The sequence below is a fragment of the Apteryx mantelli genome, chromosome Z (assembly GCF_036417845.1).
Source record: "Apteryx mantelli isolate bAptMan1 chromosome Z, bAptMan1.hap1, whole genome shotgun sequence".
Lineage (NCBI taxonomy): Eukaryota > Metazoa > Chordata > Aves > Apterygiformes > Apterygidae > Apteryx > Apteryx mantelli.
Genome location: NC_090020.1, coordinates 28,991,152 through 29,018,329, shown reverse-complemented (window position 1 = coordinate 29,018,329; position 27,178 = coordinate 28,991,152). Strand labels below are relative to the sequence as shown.

At 36.1% G+C, this 27,178-nt stretch overlaps 1 protein-coding gene across 2 annotated transcripts in view; it reads left to right on the top strand.

The window, feature by feature from the left end:
• The window catches only part of LOC106495031 (guanine nucleotide-binding protein G(q) subunit alpha), a 136,452-nt gene extending 109,539 nt beyond the window's left edge, over window positions 1-26,913 (top strand). For both annotated transcript variants that reach the window (XM_067316157.1, XM_067316158.1), the window contains exons 6-7: window positions 17,766-17,919; window positions 21,887-26,913. In XM_067316157.1, the coding sequence (XP_067172258.1) occupies window positions 17,766-17,919; window positions 21,887-22,077 (345 nt within the window). In that variant the 3' untranslated portion in view covers window positions 22,078-26,913. The remainder of the gene's footprint in view (window positions 1-17,765; window positions 17,920-21,886) is intronic.
• Window positions 26,914-27,178: the final 265 nt, after the last annotated feature.

The window sequence follows — 27,178 nt, the reverse complement described above, 5'->3', positions numbered from 1 at the left end:
TTTAATTATACAAGTTAAAACAAAACTGGAAAGACTGGAAATCCCATAGAGCAAAATTAGTTATGATAGTTCTCAAATGTTGTTCAAAATAACCAAAACAGGCTTCCAAACTTCCTGAAATTAGCTATTTATCACTCTGTGTTCATCCTTTATAAACAAATGGAAGGATCTGTCTTTATGAGAAAGAGAAGTTTAACACACTCTGCTTCTCTATTAGGTGTATCCTGTTCTAAATAGGTGGCTTGTCCAAACTTTTGCTCTCATTGGTCAGATAACTTTAATTTGCAGATTACGACTTAGAGCGTCCCTACTTCTTCAGAAGATGGAGCAATAAATATCATCCTTGACTGACTCATTCAGAGTATACAATCTTGCCTTGTGTTCCCGTCAGCTAAAAGGGTTCATATGTTACGAACCAAATGGAACATATGAACTGAACATTTCCTTTCTGTCTTGGGCTCTCCTACCACTCTAAAATGATGCTTAAAGTTGTGATTGCTTTTCCATGACTTTTTTTTCAACTCTCATGGAAAAGATCTTACTTGTAAAGCTGTTTTGATTTTTCAAGTTTTCACTTTTAAAACATGTTGTGGATGCAAAAGCTCTAAAATTCCTCTTTGACTTGAAGATTGTTCTTCCACCTCACTGCTTAACTATTTATGTTTCTCATTAACACCCGTGAAAAACTTTTGAACCTTTTTGTCTTTTGGTTTGAAATATGTTCATAACTTTAATTCAAACCAGTTTTTGTTTTCAAGTCATGCATAAAAACCTTGGTGGCACATTCCAGCAGCCTTAGGCCTGTGTTCCTCTAGCTCTGTGATGGATTGAGCCTGTTGTGGATCTAAGCACCCACCTGGGCGTCTTAATTCTGACTTTCAGCAAGCTTTACCCTGTCTGTCTAGATTTTGTTGGTATACCAAAACACTGAGTTATTCCTCTCCTTTTCCCATCCAAGTATCACTAAGCATTCCAGTCCCAGAAAGCACAAGAGAAGAATATATTTCTATATTCCGCATAAAACAAAGTGTATTTTATCTTAATGATGGTGTAGCAGAAATATGGAAAGATTTTAAATATGTTAGTTCTCACCTTAAATATAGAAATTTACAAGAAATGTACATACTTTTTCCTCCCCTCAGTCATGGGGTATTTTTTCACACTCTGAAATGTTCAAATCACCTTTAAATTGTGTAACAGTATTAAAATTTCAACACCAAAGTGATAGAGTGTGTGTAAATGTTCTACTTTCTTCTTATGGATAACAGCAGTATTACTCTATGATAGAATCTAAGCCTCCTTTGATCTGTGTGCCTCTTACTCAAATTAAGAGATCTGACTCAACAACTTGCAGTGTTTTCTGCTCCCTTTGCTTTTCTTTCATGGCCTGATTAAACAGCATGATTTTTGTAAGATGGCCTACTTTCTTCTTCTAATTAGTCCACTGCATGATATTGTCTGAAGTCTTTTCCCCTATAGTATGTATTTATGAAGAAAACTATGCTTTCTTAATGATCTGTGTGATTCCTTTTAGTTAATGCATCGTTTCATTAATCTCGTTTTCATGTATGAACATAAATGTGTAAGAATTACTATTTGCCATTCAGTGTATCCATCATTATATACATGACCCTGTATCACTGTGAAACTGTTTTAGAGCTCTTAAGACTCTGGTTTGTATTTGCGAAGTGTAGTGCATGGTAGACTTTCTGCTGTAAATCTGTTTCTTCCCTTGTTTAGCTTATTCAAGAGAAATACATTTGGATTATAAATCAGATGAAGATACAGTGAGTTGAGAGGTTTCGCTAGGATCTCTCAAGGGCTTTTAGTAACTGAGTATAAGGGGGTGAGTTGGGCACCATTTCTGACTTCATACTCTTGGAAGTGTTAAAAGTCTTCAAAGTTTGGGAGAATGTATCATAACTACTCTGTAAATGGATGTCATGCATAGAGAATGAAGCAACTGTTCAGACTGCCTGTCTTAGAAAACCCAGTGTAGAATGACACTTAAATGATACATTCATGAAACTGCACCTCAGTGACAAAGATCTGTAATTAAAGAATTGGAGGTTTCCAACCTGAAGAAAAGTATCCGTGGCTGCCAAACTTGTATTATAATTATGACTCTCCTAACAATCAGGACTCAGAAACAATGTCATCTCTCTCAACTATGTGTCTAGTTTGTACATAGCTGAGCATCTGATTTTGGTGCAGAAAGAGTAAAATTACTAACAATAATTTATTTTAAAATCTCTTTCAAAAATTTCAGCTTGTGTACAGATTTGAAATGCCTTTCTCTCCTTAAATGCAAATAAAAGGAGGGATACTTAGCTGTTCCAAATTCTGTCCTTAATGAAACAGTAAGTTTATCTAGATTCATATGTGGAAATGAGGACAGAATTTCATCCAGAGGACATAATACGCTAATTACAATATCCGTACTGTAAATTAAGTAATCTTCTCTCAGTCTGATATGGCGTGATGAAGGGGAACGTGTTATAAGTTAAATTAGCAGACATGTTTGACCTTTTCCCTTTTCCAGAAAAGTCTGACAGGATTAGTGGTGAGAGGAAAAATGAAGTGATCAGCTCTCCGATAAATTAGTTTATGATGTATTATGTTCTATAGGTCAGATTTTTGCTGAGTTATACCCACAGATCTGGAGAAACTTGCAATTTTATCAGACCGGAATTTTGAACTTTTCACAGAATCACAGAATGGTTGAGGTTGGAAGGGACCTCTGGAGATCATCTAGTCCAACCCCCCTGCTCAAGCAGGGTCACCTAGAGCACGTTGCACAGGATTGCATCCAGGTGGGTTTTGAATATCTCCAGAGAAGGAGACTCCACAACCTCTCTGGGCAACCTGTGCCAGCGCTCAGTCACCCTCACAGTGAAGAAGTTTTTCCTCATGTTCAGATGGAAGCATCTGTGTTTCAGTTTGTGCCCGTTGCCTCGCGTCCTGTCGCTCGGCACCACTGAAAAGAGTCTGGCCCCATCCTCTCGACACCCTCCCTTCAGATACTTGTACACGTTGATAAGATCTCCTCTCAGCCTTCTCTTCTCCAGGCTGAACAGGCCCAGCTCTCTCAGCCTTTCCTCATAAGAGAGATGCTCCAGTCCCCTAATCATCTTTGTAGCCCTTTGCTGGACTTGCTCCAGTAGTGCCAAGTCTCAGTTTTCAAATTAGAGTTCAAATTAGAATCAACTTATCTTTTTAAATAAAGGATGTTTCCTAGAAAAAGTATATTAGTCCATATTCCAGGACAGGCTGCATTCAAGCATGGATCACAGATAGCTTTTCTAAACAGATAAATCTCAGGGCAGTAAATACGGAAATGAGTTCCAGCTTTCCAGGAGAGTCAGTAATCACTTGCAATTATGGGAGGACTTGAGACAGTGTAGTATAGTTTTAAAAGCTGGGTTCCTAGAAAAGAGATTTTCATGACCTTTACAGAACTTGTTAAGTAACTAGTACTAGTAGGAATGGCAAAACAAAGAACAGTATTTAATGATGTTTGGACATATTTTTCTTCCAGATTAACACGCTAATAGTTTGAATCATATGATGTCATACAGGTTGCGTAGGTTTGTGGTGTTCTATGAAAGCATGGGCTTTTTATACTGAGGGCTCTTTCTTTTTCTGTATTCCCAGAGGAAAACAGAAGAGACACTTAGGCCACAGTTTCCTCATTTCAGCTAGATTAATGAATTAAACATTGTTAAAATTATAATAGGCTAAATGAAATTTTGAAATTTTCTAAGCTGTCAGAGACAAAAATTGTATTTTCTGAGATATCAGCAGAGACTGAAAAGTTACAGAAGGATTGGACAGCTTAGAATATTCACTGATGAAAGGTGACTTTTAGAGGTAAAACAATAGGATTGATCTGAAAATCTCTTGCACAAAATAAAATGGGGAAGAAATGCCAGTTTAAATGATTATGACCAGAATTAATACATTTTGTTTATATATAAATATATATTTTTTATTTATATATATATAAAATTGTAAAATATAAGTTTGTAACAGGATTGGAGATGAATATTTAGAACTGTAATATTCTTTCCACTTTGATTTTCGAGTGAGGAATTTCATTAATACCCAATTATATAAATACTAAATATGTATTGTATATATATACTTATATTTTATATCAAATATCCATCTCTGTGTCTTAGGAAGACAACATTTTCTCCATTATTTTACTTACTAAGCACTGTTTTCATTGATAAATGGAACCATGTATGAAAGAATCATTGAAATGTGTCTCTGTTACTACAGAGAGCTTAAAATATTAACATGAATATAATCTTAAAAGCCTGTATTTCACAAGTTTACTTGCTGGTTTTTCATTGATCTGGAGTAACAAAGCAAATAGAACCAATCATCTTTACTTTTAAGGTCTAATTCATTTATGTGCCTCATTCAGACAGGTAATTTGTAACCCTCTTATGAGAGTTGCTTACGTTATTGGTTCTTATTAATTAGAAAAGGAAAAGGTTCTTTTCAAATAAAGACTTCTTTTTTTTAAGCTTTTGTTTGGGTTCTAAAGCTCATGCTATGTCTTAATAAATTATTTCATTTAGCTGTAGCTAAAATTTGTTAGGGTTTTAAAATAATAATGTGTAATTGAATTTCTCTTAAACCAATATTTTCTTCTCTTGTCTTTAGTCATTAGAGTTGTCATCTAATTTGCATTAAAGATTTAGAAAGTACTACCTCATTCATGTTTTTACAGGTTTGATCCTAGATTATAGTTCTTGTTGAAAAGTATTGCAATATATGAAGCAAGCTGGAATGGCTTGAGGCTTTGAATTTTTAAAATCACAGCAAAATTGATTACTTAGCTTAAGAAATTCTAGACCGTGCCTTCAAGCTGTGTCTGATCTTGCCTTTACTTCCTGTGTGTCTGGCTTTCCTCCTCTCACACATGTGAAACCATTATCTAAGCTCTTGTCATCTTTTCTGTGGTCTTGACAAATGCCATATTGCTCAGTGTATATCCACAAAAATGCTGCCGCAAAAGCTTTTTGCTTTTACCATGTATGCATCTTTCCATTGGCTTTTGTTTCCTTACCATATGGAACCAAATTACTTGTTGGCTTTTAAGGCACTTTATCATCTAACCTGATAGGATAACCAAACTGATTTTTTTTTTCTGCCAGTCTTGATCAATCATTTGTAAAATATTCCAAGAAACACTTTTGCATTCATTCATTGCCTTTCTCCTTCTTCCAAGCAGAAAGAGTTCCTCAGAAACTTTCCATATCTGCTTCATCACTGCTGTGTAATCTTCATTCTGCTGAATTCCCCTCCATGGTGATGCAGCCAGAGACCTGCGATGATGACTGCCTCTTGCACTGCTCCTAATTCTGTTGCTATAACTTGATGCTCTCTCTTTCTTCTTTCAGTATCATTGTTGTCTTCTAGTTTTATCCTTAGATGATAAACTTTTAAAGCAGTGACTTATTTAGGAATGTGTGTGCCAAGTGCAGCTGTAGTCCCCCATTGAGTCTACTAGGTTTCTGAAATGTAGCATGGTGGCTTTATTTAGCAATAGCTGAACAATAACTATAGCTGAATCCTACCAGTAGGAAAGTGTAACATTTTTGGTGTGGATGTGAACAGAACAAGTAGGTCCGGAAGTGACTGAAGCAACATTTCCAAAAACCACTGCACAGACCTTGCAGGAACACAGGTGGGCACTCAGAGAAGTAGAAGAAGAAAGATGGAAGGAAGAAGGGCCATGTGACTGGTGGAGTCCCTTTTGGAAACAGTGTAGAGCTTAAATAACCTGGGAAAAGTTGTTTTTAAAAATTCTCTGTCCAAAACATTACTACCAGGGATTCATTAAAACTATCTAATGAGTTATCCTTATCTGTAAATACAGTGGCCCTCAATAAAACTGTATTTAGCTCAGTTTTCATAGATCACCAGAGCTGAAAGATGATGACTGCAGATGAGTAAGTGAAGTAAAACAGGTTGCCTCAGAGAGGCTGTAGGATCCTCGGAGGTGGTCAAAGCTTGGCTGGACAAAGCCTTGAGCAACCTGATCCAGTGACAAAATAAGTCTTGCTGGGAGAAAGGAGTTGGACAGGTGACCTCCACAGGTCCTTTCCAGCATAAATTCTTCTGTGATTCTAGACAGAAAAATCTTAGTTGAGCTTGACCAGTGAAAGGGAATTTTTTTGTTGTTTCTTTGGAGTGGATGGGTTGTGCCTTTGTGGTCACAAGATACAGTTTTACCATAGTCGCTTTAAAATCCTGAAGAATTCCACAGTACAGTGCATATTTGATGTAATGTTTGATGTAATGTTGCTACTTTCACAGTACTAATTTACAGTGAAGAACCGTTTTGCTATTTTATCACAAATAACACTTGTATGATTAAAAAACGGGGTATTCAGAAAATTAGGGCTACTGTACCTCAGCTGTAACTACAAATTGAAACTGAAGGAACTTTACAAGAGGTTTTCTGCAATGCTTTAGTAAAGTCACTATGCAAGGACATGATTTTTTTTTTTAGATGGGAAATTTTATTATCCTTAGATTGCCCTAGGTAAAGTAGGTTGATGTTGCTTGGATTGTTAAAAAAATATTCATGTTAAAGTATAATATATTAAGTTACATGAAAACCTAAAACCCAGCATAGGTATTTTCAATGTGTATTCATTTCTGTTTGTAGACTGGTAAGCAGACGCAGGCTTACAAGCTCATGTTTTGAATCTGGACAGAGTACATCTGTAAAATAGATAAGTATCCAGAGCCCAGATGGAACTTCTGTAATGTTCATCAGTGTGTTCTGTTAATGGATGACAAATTGGAACAATGTTCCAGTCACACTTTCTTTTGATGTAGGCCAAAAATATGAAATGGCATGAGGCCACTTTTAAGTTTTCAGAGTACTTCATTCTTCATGGAGGCGATTATCTGAAGAACGTATTTCATTTTTACATCAGAACTATCTGGTTGTTAACATCTGGGCATGTTTCCACTTTTCTTCCAGCACTTTGTGTTCCTTATTCACAGGCTAGTCCTACATGGCTTAGGATGAGGGCTGAAGGAAAACAATGTTGAGATCAGAGCACTTCTCTTTTTTTCTGCATTGTGCAAAAACATGTAATAATCCTTTAATAGTCTGTTGTTTTCATCATCATTCAGCAGCCCAGAACAATTGAGCACAGGCAACTCCTAGATAGAATTAAAATCCTCAAATGGTTTTCATAAGTATTTAACAATATTATATCCATTGGGAAATAAAATCTCCAGAATTCATTGTTTATTTGGAAACTAAAGAAAAATAGCACATTTATCTTCTGTGCCAAACCATTTGCTGTAGGTATTATATCTCTTTATACATGTTCACACACATGTATATGTATTTTCTGTTTGGTATGTGCATAAAAAAACCTTTTGAATGTAAACTATCAGTATTGAGATGCATTTGCATAAGACCCAGAGCCTGTTCATCTGTGTTAAAATGGGTGGCTCATAATAGAAGTGGGAGGTTGAATGAGCTTGGACCATTTGCAGAGGCTGCTAGAAATGTTCCTGTTAATGTTACTGTTGGCAGTGACTACTGGGGAAGAAGCCACTTTTTTTTTTTTTTTCCCCAGCAACCAGTGTCAAAACTGACCAGAAAATAGCCTTTTTCAGTGATAATTTTATTTTAAAAGATTTTTGCCTGTTTTTCTCAAAAAAAGAGGGTATTTATGAAAAACTATTTTTTCCAACATGCATGATATTTAATCAAAAATGAATTTAACAACCATTTTTTATTTTAAAAATACTTTGACAGCAATGTTTGGACCGTATTTTTTGGACAGTATTTTTGTGATTTGATGGTTGTTGAAAAATATTGATTTCAGCTGTCATTTGATCTGTCTTTGTCTCCCATGAGGGGTACATAAAATTGCAATATATTTTCAAGTTAAATATTGCAAATTTAAATTGTTGAAGAGGTTAGAGTTCTTCTCCAAGGTATAAAATACAGTTCTTGGCTGCAGAGATGTCTTTTGAGTTTTCTACCAGCAGTTCTTTTTGTCAGGCTGGTCTGCAGAAAGATTCAGGATAAGTGAAGAAAATAAAGGAATCTTTCCTGAGCTCTGTATGTGTTTGAAGTAGTCTATTACTGCGTCTGAGTTACTCATCACAATATTTGTATGACCATTACAGTTCTCTCTCAGATGGGTAATTATAGAAGACTTAAGACTCTTCTAGTTTTGATACTGGAGTGTTTTGTTTTTTGGTTTTTTTTACATAGTAGAGGTGTCTGCATTTACCTGCCGCTTTCATGGTTTCCTCTTTTATTTCCCAATTTAACTTTACATCCAGCAGCCCTACTATATTCCTAGCCAAACTGTAGGATCTTCCTGTGCCGCCAGACAGTGCTGCTACTTAAGTAATTGCTAGAAGCCTTATTTAGAGAATGGAGGCATTCCTAATGAATGTAAACTTCCCAACACAAAAAAGGCTGAAATGCACAAACTTTTTTCAGCTTAAAATAATGCTGGGCTGTGATACTAAATAACTTCTGAAATACTAACCCCTGCTCTGTGGTCTTTGAGGGCTTTTTTTGAAGCTCTCTTGTGTCAGTTCCTCTTCATCTGCAGTTATCATCTCTGTTTGAATGCCTTCTCACTCTGTTAATCAAATATATTCATCTGTTATCAGCATAAACATAAATATATACACAGTGCCAGTTTGTTACTAAAAAAAAATCTCTCTGTTAATCTCACTGCATTCTCTCTCCACATTTGAATGAAATTCAGTCCCTCAAAATCCTTGAAATTACAGTTTTGTTAACATAAATTATTTAAATTACTAATAATTTATGAGAAAAAATTAATCTGCATTTGGGGGTTTCAGATGTTACTTACAGTGTGCCCACTAGATGCCACTCTAGACAATCATAAAGATATCTAGTTGTATGAAATGTTCCACTACTGATTCTGTACTGTTTCAGATTAATATTGTACTCAGTCTTTTCTCTCAAAACACTGGGAAATGCTTCTTTTTCCTTTCAGTGGGTACCAGTAGTTACTGCTTTGAAATGCTTCTTTTAGTCCTTTTCAGGTATTTCTCAGGATTTGACTTGTTAGAGCCAAATGACAATAAATTACACCAATTCTGTTATTTTTGTAATTGCAGAAGTAATGCCGATTTTTCCAGAGCAAGAAATAGCAGAGAGAATTTTAACATATACATCCAAAATAGAAATCAGTCATCTTAACATGAGACTGAAAAAACAGGATCAAAAAAGTATGTGGAAGCAAGTAAACATTTTTTTTGTCTTTTAAAAAATGAGGCAGAGTAAGAGTTTGGATTTGGCTAAAGATGTGAGAAAACAGTTTGTTTGACTGATAATATTTATGTTAATGTTTAACTGTCATACAAAAATTTATCAGCATGAAATGTTTTATTTAGTAAAAGGTTCATGGTAGAATGAAATTTCACTATATTTGTGCTGATATGTTTCATGAAACATATGTTTCTAGTCATAAAACTGGATACTCTCATCATTTGTGAATAAGTAGAACGTTTTTTCTTAATGTTGGGTAAGGCACTGGAATAAGATTGTCCAAGATTATACGATCTGCTTATAGCTAACACGTTTCAGTTCACACGTGGACTCTGCCCGCTGTGTTTTGTTTTGTCTGTGTTACATGATGGGGTATGTGAACTGGAGCGGTGGCTGCACCAGGTCACGCGGGGCAGGGTGGAAGAAGCCTGCGCCGGCATTGTCAGCGGGAAAAGCGGAGCAACTCCTGGCGACGGTACCATGCCTGCATGCTTGCAGGACTGCCTGCAGACATAAGCAGAGCAGGGAAGCTGCCGAGGCCAGCAGGTCTTGTGGGATGGCAAAACCAGTGGTCCTGCTGCTGGTTTTCCTTAGGGTGGGCTCCTGGAAAGCCAGGGAGATCGCAGCGAGCTGCGGCTGCTGCTGTTAGACGGGCCGCTGCGGAGGTTGGCATTGCTGCGGGGAACGGCTGCCAGGCACTGAGAAGCCTTGAGCCAGCTCCATCTGCACATTGCTGTACATTAGTTGTTCACAAGTTTCTTTCTGCAGCCTTTTCCATTGCTGTTGAGACAGGATTTTGCCGTAGGCAACTGGAGAGGTAGGACTCTCTGGTAAAATCAGACCTAGTTCTTGAATTAGCTTTTAAATACTGCTCCCCACTGCTCCTGCCCTCGCTTCAAAGAGCCACACTGTCTTGCTCGGCTTGGCAAGGCTTCCCTCATATTGCGTCTCACATAAAGTCAGATCTCCAGTGCTGGCCTTGCCTCATATTCCTTCCCATCTCTATTTCCAGAACTAGTTCATAATTCTTTGGCTGTATAAAATGGACAAAACCTAGTTTAGTTAATGTGTTAGTGACCTCATGCTTCCCTTAGTAGTTTAGAAAATTAAGAACTTAAAGTATCTGTATTTTTCAGAGTTGCAATAGAAACATATCTAGTGGCTATGAATATAAACTTCAGTATTGCTGCCTTAGTAGAGATTTGAGTGACTGAACCATGCATGAATTATAGGGCATAATGTGCCAAGAACAGCTGGTTTGAATTTAATTTGAATTCCTTTTCTAATACAAGTTTTCATAAAAACAGTTCTAGAGTTCCTTCTGTGATTCATAAAGCTTTTCTTATGAAATATTTTACAGCTTTTTTTGTAACCTCCTGTCCAATCCTGAAAATAATAGACATGATTTGCACTTATACTAGGGACTTCTTTACGCTGCTCGAGTAGGAACTTATAAAGTAAAAGTATATTTTCTACTCTTTCACTGGTATAAATTGATTTTTATCTAAATGAGAACCAGACCCATCATATATACTCATACACACTGTGACAGTCTCCCCCAGTATTTCTTCTAACATGAGAGGGTTTTGGTTTATGGATAATTGAGAATCTCAAAAGTATTTCCAAATCTTTTGAACTTGACTAGCTAATGTTTGGCTGGTTCATGATGGCAGCTTTTTAACACCGGGGAGACTTAAAATACTGAGAATAGTATAGAGACTAGAGAATATGATGCTGCATTCAGACAGAAGATAGTAATTTGATATGTCACAGATACGTCGTGTCATTCCCCCATACTTAACTAGTAGATCTGTGAGCAAAGACGATACCTCACATATATTCCAAAATAAAAAGGGAATGTTGCTTTTATTGCTCCCTTTCCAAAAACAAAACACAAAATTTTCTTTAGCAGAAGTGGACTGCAGTGGATTCATAAAATCTTGTAAAATAAAGCGATTAACTGCAAAAAAATACTGTAGCATAAAACTGTTCCATACTTAAGAAAATGTGTGCCCTGTTAATGAGAAGCATTTTTCAGAAAGTGAGTAATTCAATGACTTTGTGTTGTCAAACATTCTTTAATTAAACTGATTAAAAATACTATGGTAGTTATGTTGCATATATGTTTAATGAAGGAAAATGTTAGGTATGCAATGGTATAAGCTATCATTAGCGATGGAAAATAAGAAGCTCAAGAGAAAATTTAAATAATAGTAAACACCTGGAAAAAAATAGTTTTATCTGTCATGACATCCATAAAAGCTGATTTGCTCCTAGGCATTGAATAATAGAGGGATGAAAAACTTGAGCAGGCAAATAAGAGATGGATTAGTCAGAAAAAAAAAAAAAAAAGAGTTATTGCATATTTTCGGAGTAATCCTTGAATCTCTTTGAAAGGAAATAGCGAAGCCAGCTTAGAACTTTTAGTCTGTTCAAGGTAAATCTCAGGACTTGTATTACTTTACCTGCTCAAGCAGGTACAATCTGCTGAAGAAAAATCTCTAAGCCATCTTTCAATTGCTGTAAAACATCTATAGAATACACGTCTGAGTGACCAGCCAAAAAAATCTCTTTTCACCATCATTAACACAGCACTCTTCCATTCACCTCTGAAATAACTGGAAAGGGTTTAAAAACGCAATTTGACCATAGTATAAACTGTTGGGAAAATCATGAAGGGCAGGAAAGTTCAGAACCGCTGATCCTACGCTCCTCAAGGGCCAAGAGCATGTGTCCTGCAAAGAGAGGGTGAGGGACCGGAGCTTGTTTAGTCTGGTGAAGAGGAGGCTAATATTTGCCAACTTGAAGAGTGGTTGCAACTTGAAGAGCAGTTGTAAATGTGCCATGGAGACAAATTCTTCTAGGTAAACAACATAACAAAGATCAGAGGCCACAAACTGTGACTTGGGAGGTTCAGGCTGGACATGAGGAAATGGCTTCCCCCTTGGAGGTTAGTTTAGCCCTGGGAATAAACCCAGAGAGGTGGGGAAATCTCCATCCTTAGAAGCTGTCTAGACTTGTCTAGACAAAGCCATGACTGACCTCATCCTGCATGGCCAATAGTGAAAGGCTGGACGAGGTGAGCCCCGGAAGTCCCTTCCAGCCAACATTTCTGTGTGTCATTTCAGTGGTGCTTAAGTGGAAGGTATGTGACAGTCAGCATGAGCACTTAGAGAGCTGTTTACTTTTAAACAGATTAAATATGTGATTGTAACTTGTTCATATCATATGGTGCCTAATGGTCTCAGCAATGAAGCAGCATCCCTGCTGCTTTACACACAGAATCATGCTCTGTATCTTCACCCTAAGTTATAATAGTAACTGCTCTCGTCTAACTGCAGTGATAGACCCTTACTCTGAAGCCACTCATTTAGGCAAACTAAATGTGTATTAGGTAGCAGCAGTATTATTGTATAAAAGGTCTACTACTGGAAATAAACCATAGATTATTGTTTCTAATTTTATAATGAGTAAATTCTGGTGAAATAAAGGGAAAATTCTTCTCCAAAGTTAAGTGTCACTGTGTCTTAGTACAAAGAGTATAGAAGGTTCCCTCTTGGGAAGAGTTACGTAGAGATAGAAGAGCATATGGTGATGTTTTCCTACTCCATTTCTAATAGAGCAGCTTACAGAAAGATTTCTTTATTGACCTATGCCTGATGGTAAACAAAGGAGTCGTTTTGTTGAAGTACATGCATATTTATAATTAGAAATGTGCTTAAGTACTTTGCTGAATCCAGATTCTTTACATATTAATAACAGTTTGTAAGAAATTAATTCTTCTGCTAATATTTATCTTTGGGGTTTAAGTTTGATATTTATCAGCTACCCCCAAATAAGTTTACTGCACTTGCTCTTCATTATAAATATGCTGAGTTGTTTAGTGACAAGTTTAACAAAAAGAGTACTTAAACTCAAAAATTCAAATGGCAATGTTTTCTTAGACAGTCCATCACTTTCTATTAGTATTTAAGCTACATTTCATCGCCGTGCTGGTTTTGTTGTGCCTTTGCTTTTTGTTAAACTTGTCTCTCCTCTGTCAAACACAAACTACAAAAAGCAGTTTTATTCCAGTATGTGGGCCTTTCCATAGAAGCCAGAGGTCAACAGTGTTTCATAATAATACATTTTAATTTCAGGTTTTCAGTGGTGGCTTCTGGGACAGTTTTTAAAAACTGTTGAGAGTTTAATATGTATTGAACAAGCTCCTGGCTACCTTCTTCATAAGGAAAGCAAAGAGAAAAAGCCAGTTAGATCTCACTTAATTCAGGCAACTGATAAACATTTTATTCACTTTCTGAGGGGCTCAGTTTTGGAAAGACCCACCCACCTGAAGGTGGGGATTTCAGGAAAGGAATGGAAGATTTAGGCCCTATAGGTTTTATTATTGTTAAAACTAAACACCAGGAGAAGATACAAGTATGGTCAATATACAGAGAGTATTTGTCTTCTCTTTAAAGCATGTTAGGAACTTTATTTTCTCACACTTTAATAGTTAGAGGTAGTACTGTCCATACTGTAAGTGTAATTTGTGGCAGCAAAAAAAACAGGCAACAAAAATGGTTTTAAATGGTTTAAAAGAAAAAAAAAAGACTGTGAAGTTAGGGCGTGTATTCACTAGATTCTTTCCCCTCCTCTGACTCACCACAAGTCTTCTGAAAGTTTTCAGCTATGATATTATTGTTAGATCTATGTATTATGAAGTTGTAAAAGAAATGAACAACAAAAAAGGAACAGAGATAACATTCCGTTTTAGATTTCTTTGGTCAAAACTATGGTGCTACCGTAACATATCACTGCAAAAACAGCCCTGTAATTTATGCTACTGTTATATATACCTACCACTTTTCTTTCAGAGGGTTCCCATGTACAATACAGAAACACAAAAACAAGCAAGGTCTGTAGGAGGAGGCGATATCTTTTATTAGACCATCTGATGCAATTGGAGAAAACATGCAATGAGCTGAAAGGGAATGCGAACTTTTTAAATTAATATCTTTACAGGGCCTTGCAAGACACTCTTCTTAAATATACGAATGATATGAAATCTGCATTGCATCCTTGAAAGTGATTGAGTTGTCCTCTTGACATTTTTGCTCTATCATCTTACTGCAAACGTCTTTTGAGAGGGCAGAGTTATCTGCAGATCATTGTAATGTGGCCAATATTCAGAGCGGATAACTGGTGACATCTGAAGTCTTCCCTCTGCTGTAAGTGCAGACAGCAGCATTGTGTGGCCTGTTCCTTGAGAAGGATTAAGGAAATTGATTGGCCTCTCAATTATGGATCTTAAGGAGAGTGACCTTTTTCTTAGCTGGTTTGGACAGCTTATCACCCTTTGCCAGATTCCTTAGAAAGTGTTTCTCCAGCCTTCCTGCTGTCTTAATCACAACTGCTTCCTTCATTCTGCAGCCTAAGATGCCGTAGGCTGTGCTGTAGTAATGTGCACCCTAAAATAATCCCTGTGCTGAGGTAGTTACCATTCCTCAGAGCTAGCCAGTTAGTCTGCAAGACTTCCCAATAGCCTCAGCTGGTACCACTGTATAGAGCTAGAATCTCTGAACCTTAGGAAATAGTTCTCCTTCAGAGGACTCTGGCAATGTACTGTGCTTTTTTACCATTTTTCACAGTCCTCTGGGTTTGTGTTAATTTTGTTTATGACTGGATAACTGAACACTAAATTTGCAAGGATGAGTGTCCACTGCTGTTGCCTCTTTAAAGCCTGTTCTTGCAGAATCGGGGGATGGATTCAGACTTAGTCTGGCTCTTTCTGGAAATACAATTAACTGAATGACTTTTGAAGGCAAGTAACTTCTATGTGAAGAGAAACTTATGACTAAACTAGTGAACACAATGAAGAGAAGGAAGCTGGGATAATCTGATAGTGTTTTATTGACTTCAGTTACTGACATCCTGAACTATGTATTTTTCTAAAGCAGTCTAGCCTTTCTTTCAGCTCTGTTAGGCTACACATGTTAACCATTTCTTTAAATGATTTCTCAAGACAATGATTATTTCCTATAATATGATATTAATTTTTCAGAAGAATGTCTTCTAGACCACCTTCTTAATAGCAAGCCTTCTTTCTTGGGATCTCAGACTGGCCTTGACTTAACTGAACTTTCTTTGAAGTCACGGAAACCTGCTTCATCTCTATCTGTTGAGTGGTATCTTTGGTAGATATCCCATCCAGGAGAGGTTTAGAGCAGAAGCCTGAAGTCAAGTCCAAAAGGCCTTTAGAGACATTTATAAACCTGTAATAGGGAAAAAGTGATTATGTGGTATAGAATGGAATTCATATTATATGGAATTCATAATTGATTTACAATGCAAGACATACTCTTATATAAATTGAAGACACAGTATTTTGGTTTTTATTGTATATGTCTCCTGGGATTTTTATGGTTTGCAGCAGTTACAGAAGTAATGTTGTAGTTGATAAAATGCTAAAAAAATGCCTTTTCTGTTTCGTCTTGTTTGGCATCCCTTTCAAACAGAAAATGAAAATGCATTCTGTGTTTAATAACTATCTTTGCAAAACCATTTTTCTGGAGCTTTCCTGGAACAAGGGTCACAAATTTATCCAAATTGATGTATTTTTTTTGTCTGTGTAATTCTGTGTTATGAATACGAAAGAAGTACCAGTATTATAGATGAAAATATTGCAGCACTTTTGAAGAGATTTTGCAGAAAGCAGGTAACCTTTATATAAGTAGTCTCTATCTTTGTTTTCTGTGCACTCTTCTTATTGAGAAGTTTTCGATAGCTCATAAATTTGCTATGAAAGAAGAACACAGTGTTAATCCACTGGTGATGCTCTTTCACTTTCTGTGAATATCAGATTAGAAGATACTGAGTTTTAATGAGTTCAGGTAGAGACTTAGAATTTATACAGTGGCTTGTAAGTTTACATTGCCTTCCCTATCTTTTTTGTCAAGCTATCAAAGTGAAAATTATTGCTGTGTAGTTTCTATTGCCGTGGCTCTATAGCCTTTGTTTAGGGTCTTGTATAGACAAGACGTCTATACAGAACGTTGAGAGGAAAACGTGGTCTGATTATGCTTTAATGGTTGATCAAAGGACTTAGGTTTTATGCTCAGCTCTGCTAATAGTTTAATTTTTGTATTTTCTGAATGAAATCCTTGCACCATTGAAATCAAAGTGAATTATAAGAACTGACTGCAAGAAAGCAAGGATTTTACTCCTCTACCTTAGATTCTCCTCCATAAATTCAGCTATTTATTCTCAACCACCACTCCAGCAGGTTGTAAAGTTTGATAAACTGCTTGAAGATCTTGTGGTGATACAAGATGGCTAAACCATCAACTTCTTCAAAATTGATTTTTTATGTTTCTTGTAGAGTTCCTATTCTCAATGCTTATGCAGGTCACTTTAAAATACAAATTATTGCAAGTCAAAATACATTTACTGCAAAATTGTTTGAATTTTCTGACAGACTGTTGCATAACTTAGCAACAGCAGAATTTGCAGGATTCACCTTCTTACTTTTGTTTTCTGGAGCCCTGCTGAGTGATGAAACTGTTGTTTTCAGGGGGCAGCTTCTAAAACCTTTTGTGGGTAGTTATCAGGCCTGCCTTAGAGTTTTCCTAATAAAGAAATGAGTAGACTTAATTCCTGGTGCTGAACTCAATATGTTCTGAATGTGTACTAACTGCATCATGTCAGCCTAACAGTTCTTCAGAATTGCATTGAAGCACAACGTAATTTTGCAGTGTCAGAAAGCCCTTACAGACATAACTGTAGATAGGCTTCACATCTATTTCAGCTATAACATAAAGTACTTTTCAGGAGCAGTTAATCAGTTGAAGTAAAGGCTTGCCCAACAGTATTAGAAACAAATTTACCATTTCTAAGGTTTTTTTGTCATAAGCCTTTCACGTTGGGGAAATAGTCTCAGGTTATCAGTGAATAAATGCCAAATCTATCTGTAACTATTTTAAAGCTGATCTCTTTCTAAGAGTTAAGGATTACTTGCTGGTGAAGTTTGGGAAAGGCATATAAAACAAAAAAGGTTCCTAAGACTTGAATCGGGTATTATATCTTGTTGTGGTATATTTGTCCCTGCCTTGAACTGCATGCATTTCAATACCCACAGGTTTGTGGCTGGTCATAACTGTGCGTAGTTGGATTTTACAACAGTACCTGTTACAGCTTTCATATTCATGACCTGTGTTTTAAAGAATACTTATGCTTGAGTAGTTGAGTTTGCAAAAGGAAAACTGCCTGCATATTTAATTAATTGCCTACTTATGAATTGTAATTGAGTCAGTTAAACCTTATGTTTCAGTAAGAAGGTTCCAAAGATTAAATGGTTCTGTTTATGAAATATAGTGGAGTTGTATGGATTGAATTCAAAATTTATTTAAGAATTGTTTTCATAATAATTTTCCTAATTTTCACCACATACATTCCTCTCTCTTTTTTTATTTTTTTATTCCAGAATCGTATGGAAGAAAGCAAAGCACTCTTTAGGACAATTATCACATATCCATGGTTCCAGAATTCTTCAGTCATTCTGTTCTTAAATAAAAAAGATCTCTTAGAGGAGAAAATTATGTACTCCCATCTAGTTGATTATTTCCCAGAGTATGATGGTGAGTATATTGCCACCAGAGCTCATGCTCCATTTACACTGCTGTAATGACAGAATGTAATAGCTTTGTCCAAATGGTAGGCAGACAGATCCTTCAGTATATTTCACTTAAAACAACAACAAAAAAGGTGTTTCATTCATATTAGGCTTAGAGGTTCTCAGGACAAAGATTATCACCCACTGTTTGCATATTCATTGCAAATATATGCTTAGTACATCAGATGATTGGTTTGTAGTTTAGTGGTTTGCTGGTCTTTTTTTTTTAGATAAATTATATGAAAAGGAAAAACTAATCAAAAATAGCAATTTTTAATAATCCAAATTTTAAAAATGTGATGGAAGTCTTGTGGGACTTTTTTGGTTGTTAGGATTTCATTTTATTCCTTTATTAATTGCGAATGGGATGACAGTACCTTTCATGAAAAATTGTTGATCCTAGATAAATATTATCATACTAGCAGTGGACTGCATTTTGTCCTTGTTCATAAGTTGGGCTTGATAAAGTAATTAAAACTAGGAGTGAGATTTTGAACAGAAGTATAAAAGCTAAAAATAAATAAAAATGCATTTCTCGTTTTTACACATTGTCTTACATACTCTTATTTTTTCTTGAAGTTTTGTTTTGTGGCTGGATGGCTGAAGAGAAGTGTCATAAGTTCCCTGTGGCATGCAGAGAAACCAGTATCACTCCTCCCACCCTTTCATTATACCATTTTTATTTTGTTTCCTATATTTTAATTTTGTCACTTATGTGAAGTTTAATGTGCTTGTCCCAGAAAACATTATGTGGATCACATCACTGTTTCTAAGGAAACTGTACTTTCAGAAAGTTCTCCTGAGGTGAAATGTTAAGTATTTTAAGGTAACTGAGTAGAGTCTTTGGTAACAGAGAGAGAAAAATCTTAAATTCAAATAATAAGAAGATTGAAGAACTAAATATCCCTAAATTTTAAAAAAATAAAATCTCTTATGCCCCACCGGGGGGTGAACAGCAAATTTGAAAGCTGCAGAAAAGATTAAATCTCTAATTTTCAAAAATGGAGAGTAATAATAGAAAAAGTTACAGCTTTTTTCCTGTTGAGAGAAAGGAATCTGTTCACAGTGAACAGCCCGCAGGACCAAACCATACTTATTTATCCGTCAGTGTGAGGTTAGTTTGACAGTGCTATACAGAAGACAACTGGCAGGTGAATAGAAAATATTCATGTCCTTTCAAGCTTATTTCATGTGACAGGTGTCCTACATGACGTCCTGAAGGTGTGAAAATTTTACAGGCCCCTCTCTATTTTCATCACTCAAGTGGAGATACACTTGTGTTAAATGCTTGTCTGCAAAAAACAGACAAAATTCAACCAGTCAGCTCAGAGAAATCCTCTTCCTCCTGTCCTTTGCCACTGTTTGGGGGGGAAAAAGAAGGCTTCGGACCAGCAGGGTGGTTGGAGTCAAGACCTGAAAGTCTTCAAGTGTCTTTGACTCTAATTCTGCCCGTCTTGCTGGACTGAAGGCCATAGACATGGTTAGAGTTTGGTTGAATTTCTTCGGGTGGCCAGGTGGGCTTACATAGCCCGTGGCTCACCTGTGTCACTGTGTGGTCCCCCCCACTGTTCCAGCGCCCTGTTTGAGGACCTCGGTGGGGGTCAGATTTGGGGAACTGATCAGAATTAGGTATTTTTCAGCCGCATCGTTTCTCTCTTGCCGTTTCCTGTGTGGTAGCACAATGAAGAAGATAGAGTAGGGGTGAGAACCACTAGCCAGGGATGGCAAATGGGACTGATTAAACTAAGCAAAGCAGCTCTGCTGCACAGCATGTCATAATAGCTTTGGATGAGGGAGGAAGACTGCGCGATGATCAGAGTATCGCATGAAGGTGTCCTTTCATCACTAGTACTAGAAAACCAACTGGGACTGGAATGAAGAACTGGGAGAGGGAGAGAGGCAAAGACGGAGGGGGCCACACTTAGGAGGACAACAAAAAGACCAATCCACTGAAGCACACTCCTCTCCAGAGTCTCCAATGAAAATGGATACGCTCACCAAACTATCCAAGCCAAACTGTAGTACTTTTTTACATTGAACTTGACAGTATTGTGTAGGTGGACCCTTTGAAGACTGCTAAATAGGGAGCAATCGACATCAAACCTACTGGTCACCATGTTAAGTCATAACCACTTTAAATTGTAAATCTAACATGGACTCATTACCTTTTTTTTTTTTTTTTAATTCCTGAGGTGGCAAACCTCCTTTTTAACCTCAATTTTACATACTTCAGCTCCATTCAAACAAAAATTTAAATTACATGATAATCAGCAGAGCTGTTATTAGGTAAGAAAATGGGGATACAGGCAGTGATGCAGTGAATTTTGAGATGGAGACAGCCCTAACTAATTCTAGTCTGTAAAACTGTTTAACAAAATTCTAGAAAGTTGATGAAAACAGTAAATGACTTATTTTGAAGAAATTGTTAACAGTCTTTGAAAGTTGTAACACTCTCCTTGAGAAATATTGCAAATTTATTAAAAGTAGAAAAAACACTAGTGAAATTCAGCATTTCTGCTGTTTCTGTAGAATCTGGGTGACCAGGCCAAAGGCTGGAACCTGTTTGTGTTTAGAAGCTGTAAAAATTGTGAACAATAGGTAGTGCTGCCTCAGAGAGGTTATGATCTGTCTCCATGCTCTTCTCTACGTCTCAGCAGATGTAGTCGGTTTATATGTGTGTTTGTATGTGCATATGTATGGGTATGTCAGTGTGCATACACCACTATATTGCAGAATCATCTCCCCCCCTCCACAAAGATTTGCAACAGATGGATACCAGAAAGCATGTGATTTCTCTTTTGTGCCTCCTGTGCTAGCTAATTTTTGCAGCCTTATCCAAATTAGGAATGTTAGCAATTGTAAGGTTTAAGTATTAAAAATAAGTTCTATTATGCAATTACTGAAAGATTGGAGGTCAGCATGTGCTCACCTAAGAAAATAATTTCATAACTACTAAAGGATAGAACTCTGTAACAGCTGAGCACTGGTATTTATATGGCTACGTAACAAGATCAGGACTAATGAGATAGGAGCAGGAGGAGGCACAGCAAAAAGTGCCACATACATGTCGTGTAGAAATTATGTTCCAGAAATGGGAGGGCAGGAGGATAATGGCCTATGAAAATTGCACTGGATCAGTGGAGCAGAATTGCAGCACAAGAAAACAACAGCTTGTGGCTAATGTTCCTGCTTCCACACTGCTCTTTCGGCTGTGAGCATGAATGAATCCTTACTCTGCTAGATCAGAAGTTGTTATATTGCCTGCTGTCTCATGTAAAGCTGAACATGCGGTTTGGTTACATAGACTCTGTGTCCTTCTGAGAATTACAGCCTTAATTTAGATCTAATAGGATTGTTATCATATGTAATTTAGATAATAATGGATTTGTTAGAACATTAACTTTCTGCAATTGAATAGCTTCAGCTAGAGAGCATGTGTATTTTATTATCACTAAAGTAAATGAAGTTCTATTGATGACAGTGTCAGACCAGTTTAGGATGTACTTTATTATGCTACCTATTAAAATCCTCATAAAATTAGTAATGTTGCAGTGCTAAAAGAATTTTCTTCTTGGTGTAGACTGAAAATTGGTCAGTCCTCAAAATTTAAAAGATTTATTGATATAAAGTAACTAATTCTTCTGTTACTCATTTTGTGTGGTTATAGATCATCCATTTCATCTCTCCATTTTAAACATTATAAGGGGTAATCAGCAGGAGAAGAGTAGCTCTGACATGATCAACTTCTGGAATTTCCTTCCATTTTTGTTTTTAATAGTTCCTACTGGGAATAAAATAGCCAGTGAATGGTAGTATATATTAATAAAAAAATTTTCCTTTCTTCTCTTTTCTGCTTGAAAATTTCCCCTGTTGAAGAAGCTCAAATAGTGAACTGACTTAAAGAAAACTGACTTTCTCTTCTTCATTATCAGGACCACAAAGGGATGCACAAGCGGCACGAGAGTTCATCTTGAAGATGTTCGTAGACCTGAATCCAGACAGTGACAAAATTATCTACTCCCACTTCACATGTGCTACAGACACAGAGAATATCCGCTTCGTCTTTGCTGCTGTCAAGGACACAATCCTACAGTTAAACCTGAAGGAGTACAACCTGGTCTAACTGTGCCTAGGAAGCCCTCCAAGACCACCTTTGTGTGATTGAAGATATACAAGAGGGACTGTATTATCTGTGAAAACAATTTGCATAATACTAATTTATTGCCGGCCTGGACTCTGTGAATGTCCACAGAGTTTGTAGTTAATATTATGATTTTATTTAAACTATATGGAGGAAAAACAAAAGATGCTGAAGTACATTCACAGCACATTTCCTCATTTTTTAGGCAAAACCTTGTGACTCGATGTGTTTTAAATTCTCAGTCGTACACTCACAAAGGATAGCAGTTTTTTGCTATTGAAGCAAAATCAAGCTGGTTTCCTCTTTCCCTGACCCTTTCTCTCTCCCTCCTTCCTCTCCTTTCTTATCTTTTTAAAGGTACAATGGCCTTTTTTTTCCCAGTTGCATTCCTTGGTAAAATATTTTTTGTTGAGTGATTTGGTCAGGAAAATACTATTATCAGAATTTAAGACATCAGACATTCTAATATTACAGTGTGTACTTTCTCTGAAGGATCAAAAGTATTGATACTGTGATTTTTAAATTCTTGACATGGGTGTTTTCATTCTGTCTTCACTTTTGGGGCTAGAATATTTGCGATTGCAAAATAGAATTACAGTCGTGTATGGATTTAAAGTTTAACCATACTGTCGCAGGACGGAAGGATGCACAGAAGACAGTAATGAAATAATTAAGACACAAACCTGGGATGTACGTGGAATATGATAGAATCTCTTTTTAATTGCCATGTGCCATTTTTTTCTCTTTTCTTTTACTCACTTATGCCAAACAAAAATGTCATAGACACTACATTTTCCCCAGTGGCTGCAGCCTGAAACAGTGTTTTTTTTTTCAGTTGTGTGGGCTTTTCTTTAAGTTAGAGCTTTTTTAAGTGTTTTTTTCCACAGTAGAAGAATTATTTTTATTGTATAAAACTAATGTTGCCAAATCTGGCTTTTTATAAAACTGATATTCTTGAAATATAAGATACTGATTAAAATGCCAAATTGATGGATTGGGAACTGACCTGATTGAGTCAACTGCCAAATGATAAACAAACATAGTTTCAGCTCATATGTTCCCTTTTTTAGAAGGTGTTCCATTTTCTAATGCCAAAAACAACAGTGTGAGTGAATATGCTACTAGGTGCACCATGCACATGCATATGGTCTACTAATTTAAAGACAGTTTAACTCTCTCCTTATGTCAGAGATGGCATGAGATTGCATAGAATGTTTTCTGTAATAATATCAAGGCACCTTTAGTTGCACAACGTAAACTTATTAATGAGTGATCATATTCAGGAACCTTTCTCGATAAGGTTGCTTGTTAACTGATTCACAGACATTTGATAGGCTTTGCGCAAAATAGCCTCTCTCAATGTTCTTTAGAAAGATTTATTAATGTAAATGGAACAGTGAGAAAAAAATCACTCTTGAAATTTAAATGTGCAATTTTTTAACAACAAAAATACAGCACACATTGATGAGCCTTTATTCTGCAGCTTAGGTTGAAAGAAGGTGTTTTTTGACCATATACGTGCTTGCTAGCAAGCTACAGAGAACTTAGAGGTCAGACATGTAATTGGATTTATTATCTGCGATGCCAAGTAGCACTAGCGTGCACTTAACACAGAAATTGCTGCCTCATAGCAGCAGAGAGGAGGTGGAAAAAAGAATGGCTTATTAGTGGAGTACCAAAGTTACCAATAAATTCTAATGAGGCGTTTTTCATCCTTAGCCCTCCCAACTCCAAAACAACAATAATAAGAACAGTTGCTATTTTTTGCTCCCTTATAAAACACCTTGTAATTTAAAACTGGTTGTAGGTATAGTGCAATTATGAATGCTATAATCATTGTACATACATCTATATATATATATATATGGCAGCATCCATATTGGCTTTGTAATCATTAATTTTTGGCAAATTGAATGTGCTGTATTGATATGTATCTATGTAATTGTATTGTATGTCTTATAGCTAATTCACATTTTAAATAATGTTATTTTATTTACTTTTTTAAGAGAGAAGAATGTAAATTTTGTCAGTTTATTTCTGACTAGGGATTTGTTGTTGTTTTTATTTACAAAACAAAAAGACTTACTATAGTACATAGCGGTACTAGCATCGTGCTGTATAAAATCATTTGCACATTCCTGAGTAGAAGTTAATCTGAGACACCCAGAGGACCTTCACATTCAAAACAATGTTTAAATCTTGTCAGGGCTTTACACAGATGTAGAAACTGGTTTTGTTAGAACTTATGCCATTATATCTAGGATTGGAACATAAGCTCTTAAATGTAAACTTAATTTGTATTTGGCAGATTCACATTAGGTTAATTTTACCTTTCTAATAGCCTTTTTCAGAAAAGTGAATTCAGAGACATTTCAAACCATTGTGCATAAGTACTAATGGGTATGTTTCCCTAAAAATACCGTGAAGAAATACAGAACATCAGATCAGTTAAACAGTACTTCAGAAACCATAGATCTAACAACAACAACAAAAAAGTCACTAGCATTAACAGTTTTAAGGAGTCAGAGCATTTTATTTAATAAAGCTAAAGCAGGTAGATGTAGGTTATAAGAAGTGACACTGACATTCTAAGTAGGTGATCAGAACAGTTAGTCTTGTTATATATGGCATTATAAAATTGGTCCTGATCTTGCTATAAACACAACGGAGCTTCTGTTTCCACTGTTGACTCTGGGGTGTGTGACAATATCCCTTCTTTTAACCCAGGAATAGATTGGCCACCTTGGATTTAGTGTTATAAATAGAACTGTAACAAAAAGAAAGGAAAGAAAAAACAAAGATGCCAGTGGTATCTAACAACGGTTTGGGGGTTTTTTGATTTTGTTTTGTTACGGGATATTGGGGGTGGGGGGAGGAAATGTGGTTTTACGTTTTGTATGAAAACAAAACAAAAGTTTACTCATGCTTTATAGTTATATTGTGGTTGCAAAAGTTTTCAAGAGTGTGTGCCACTGGGCTACTTCTGGTATATTTTAGGTAAGTTGAACCTGTGGCAATGTTTAGATCATTCGAGCATGTTCTGAAAAAAAAAAAATATTCAGCATGCCAAGGCAAGCTTTACATGAATCACCTAACACAGCATTGCAGTGTGACAGTTTACAAAAACATTTCCTTTTTAAATGACACAGCTGTTCCCACTTGCAATATATTATTTTGTTGTTGTCGTTGTCGTTGTCGTTGTCGTCGTTGTTGTTGTTTTAATTGGTGGTTTCTTCTATGCCTTATAGTGCTCGAGTCCAGAAATTTGTGCCTCTAACATGAAGCTGAAGGCAAAAACAACAAGACAGAAACCCTTTTAATTTTGCCAAAATTATATGATTTCATTGAATGTCATAAATGGGGGAGGAGGGAAGGAAAACGTCTTGGGAATCTGTGTATTCTAGGTGTTCACTAGCACAAGAAAGCTGTAATGTGTGTTTTACAGAAACCTTAAACTTGCCTTTTTCACAAATTAACTGGCACTGTCCTGACATACATAGGATGATGCAGCTATAAGGGCAGTTTACTTTTTATAATTCAGACTCTTTTGATTGTCAAAGTGTATGAACTGTAATTTTTAATCATACTGCCACATGATTGTGAATCACTTTTTTAAGTTAGAAAGTGAAGAAGAGACTTTTTATGCTGGATATCAGTCAGAATTGACTGTATGATTTGCAAAAACTTTAAATGGGGGGAAAAGGGCTGCATATAAAGACATTGCTAGACTCCCAGCCTTTGGTTGTAAGGTGCAAAAGACTTTCAGATTACTCAACCTAATGACCCTTCCCTTGTGATGCATTCTTCACAAAAGAATGAAATAATAGGAGAAAATAAAGACATGTTAACCCACATAAAAAAATTAAATTTACCCAAATAATTTATTACATGTGCTGCTGTTCTTGGAGCTCTGTGCATGGTTATCCTGCACACTATTATGTTTAGTAAACTAATGAAGTGTGCACAGTATATTAACAAGGCCTACAAATGACCTACCTCTAATTAAGAAATGAATAAAGTAAATATGTTTTGGAGATACATCATGAAGTTAGAATTAAAATGACCTGTTGTCAGTGATTAACTACTGTATTTTAGACATAAACGCTTTTGTAAATACAGTCTCTTTTTTTTGACATAAACTATAAATTCTAATATTTAGTATGCATTAAACAACTAAGGTCATCTGTCCCTGTCCAATTTTTTGTAGTAGAGATTTTGCAAAACCATATGTTTTAGTTTGGTAAGAGGAACCACTGAATCTTCTCTTCTTTTTGGCTTTTATTTACTCATAATATTTTGAGTTGTGTCAGTCAAAAAAGAAACATTTTCATGTAATTCATCACCCATTGAGGCTCATTATTTAGCTAGCTAAAGGGATTTTACTATAACTTTCACTCACGCTTTTTCACGGTAGCCATGCTGCAGAGAAGGGAGGAAGGAATAGAGGAGTTATTTGGGCAAAGTTGATATTGAAGGTAGTGTCAAAAATACAACATAAAAGCCAGATCAAACTTACTGTAAAGCTGGTTTTTTTTCTCTCTCAAAAGATAGTCTAAGCTGAAGTCTGTTGCTGGATTCCTCATTTACCATGCTGCAGGAAATCCTTACTTGACCAATATATTTAGGGGGGTTGTCAGATACATTTTTAAACTTGCAGTATTTAAAAAATAAAGATCATATTTGCTGTTCTTAAAATGTCATTTAAATGCATGTATTGTCTGTTGTTTCGGGACATAAGTAGTTTTTGGGAAAAAAAAATGTATAAATACTGCCCCTCAAAAATCTTGCTGGTTAAAAATACAGTATTTTTGGCCATAACTTTGTACTATAGTATCTTCATTCCTTGAAGTTGTAACTTTTCTGAAATATATTTGGACTTATTGCTCTCCCAGAACATTTCTTGCTATGACAAATATTGGATAGATATTTTATTCCAGTGATTACTTTTTTAATTATACATACTCTGTCCTCATTGCCCAAATATCAAAATTTCCTGAATATTACAGTGAGAAAGTTCAGAGCATTTTGGGTTCAGTACAGTGGAGGCTGTCATTTGACAGTATTACTAAAGATTTTTTGACTT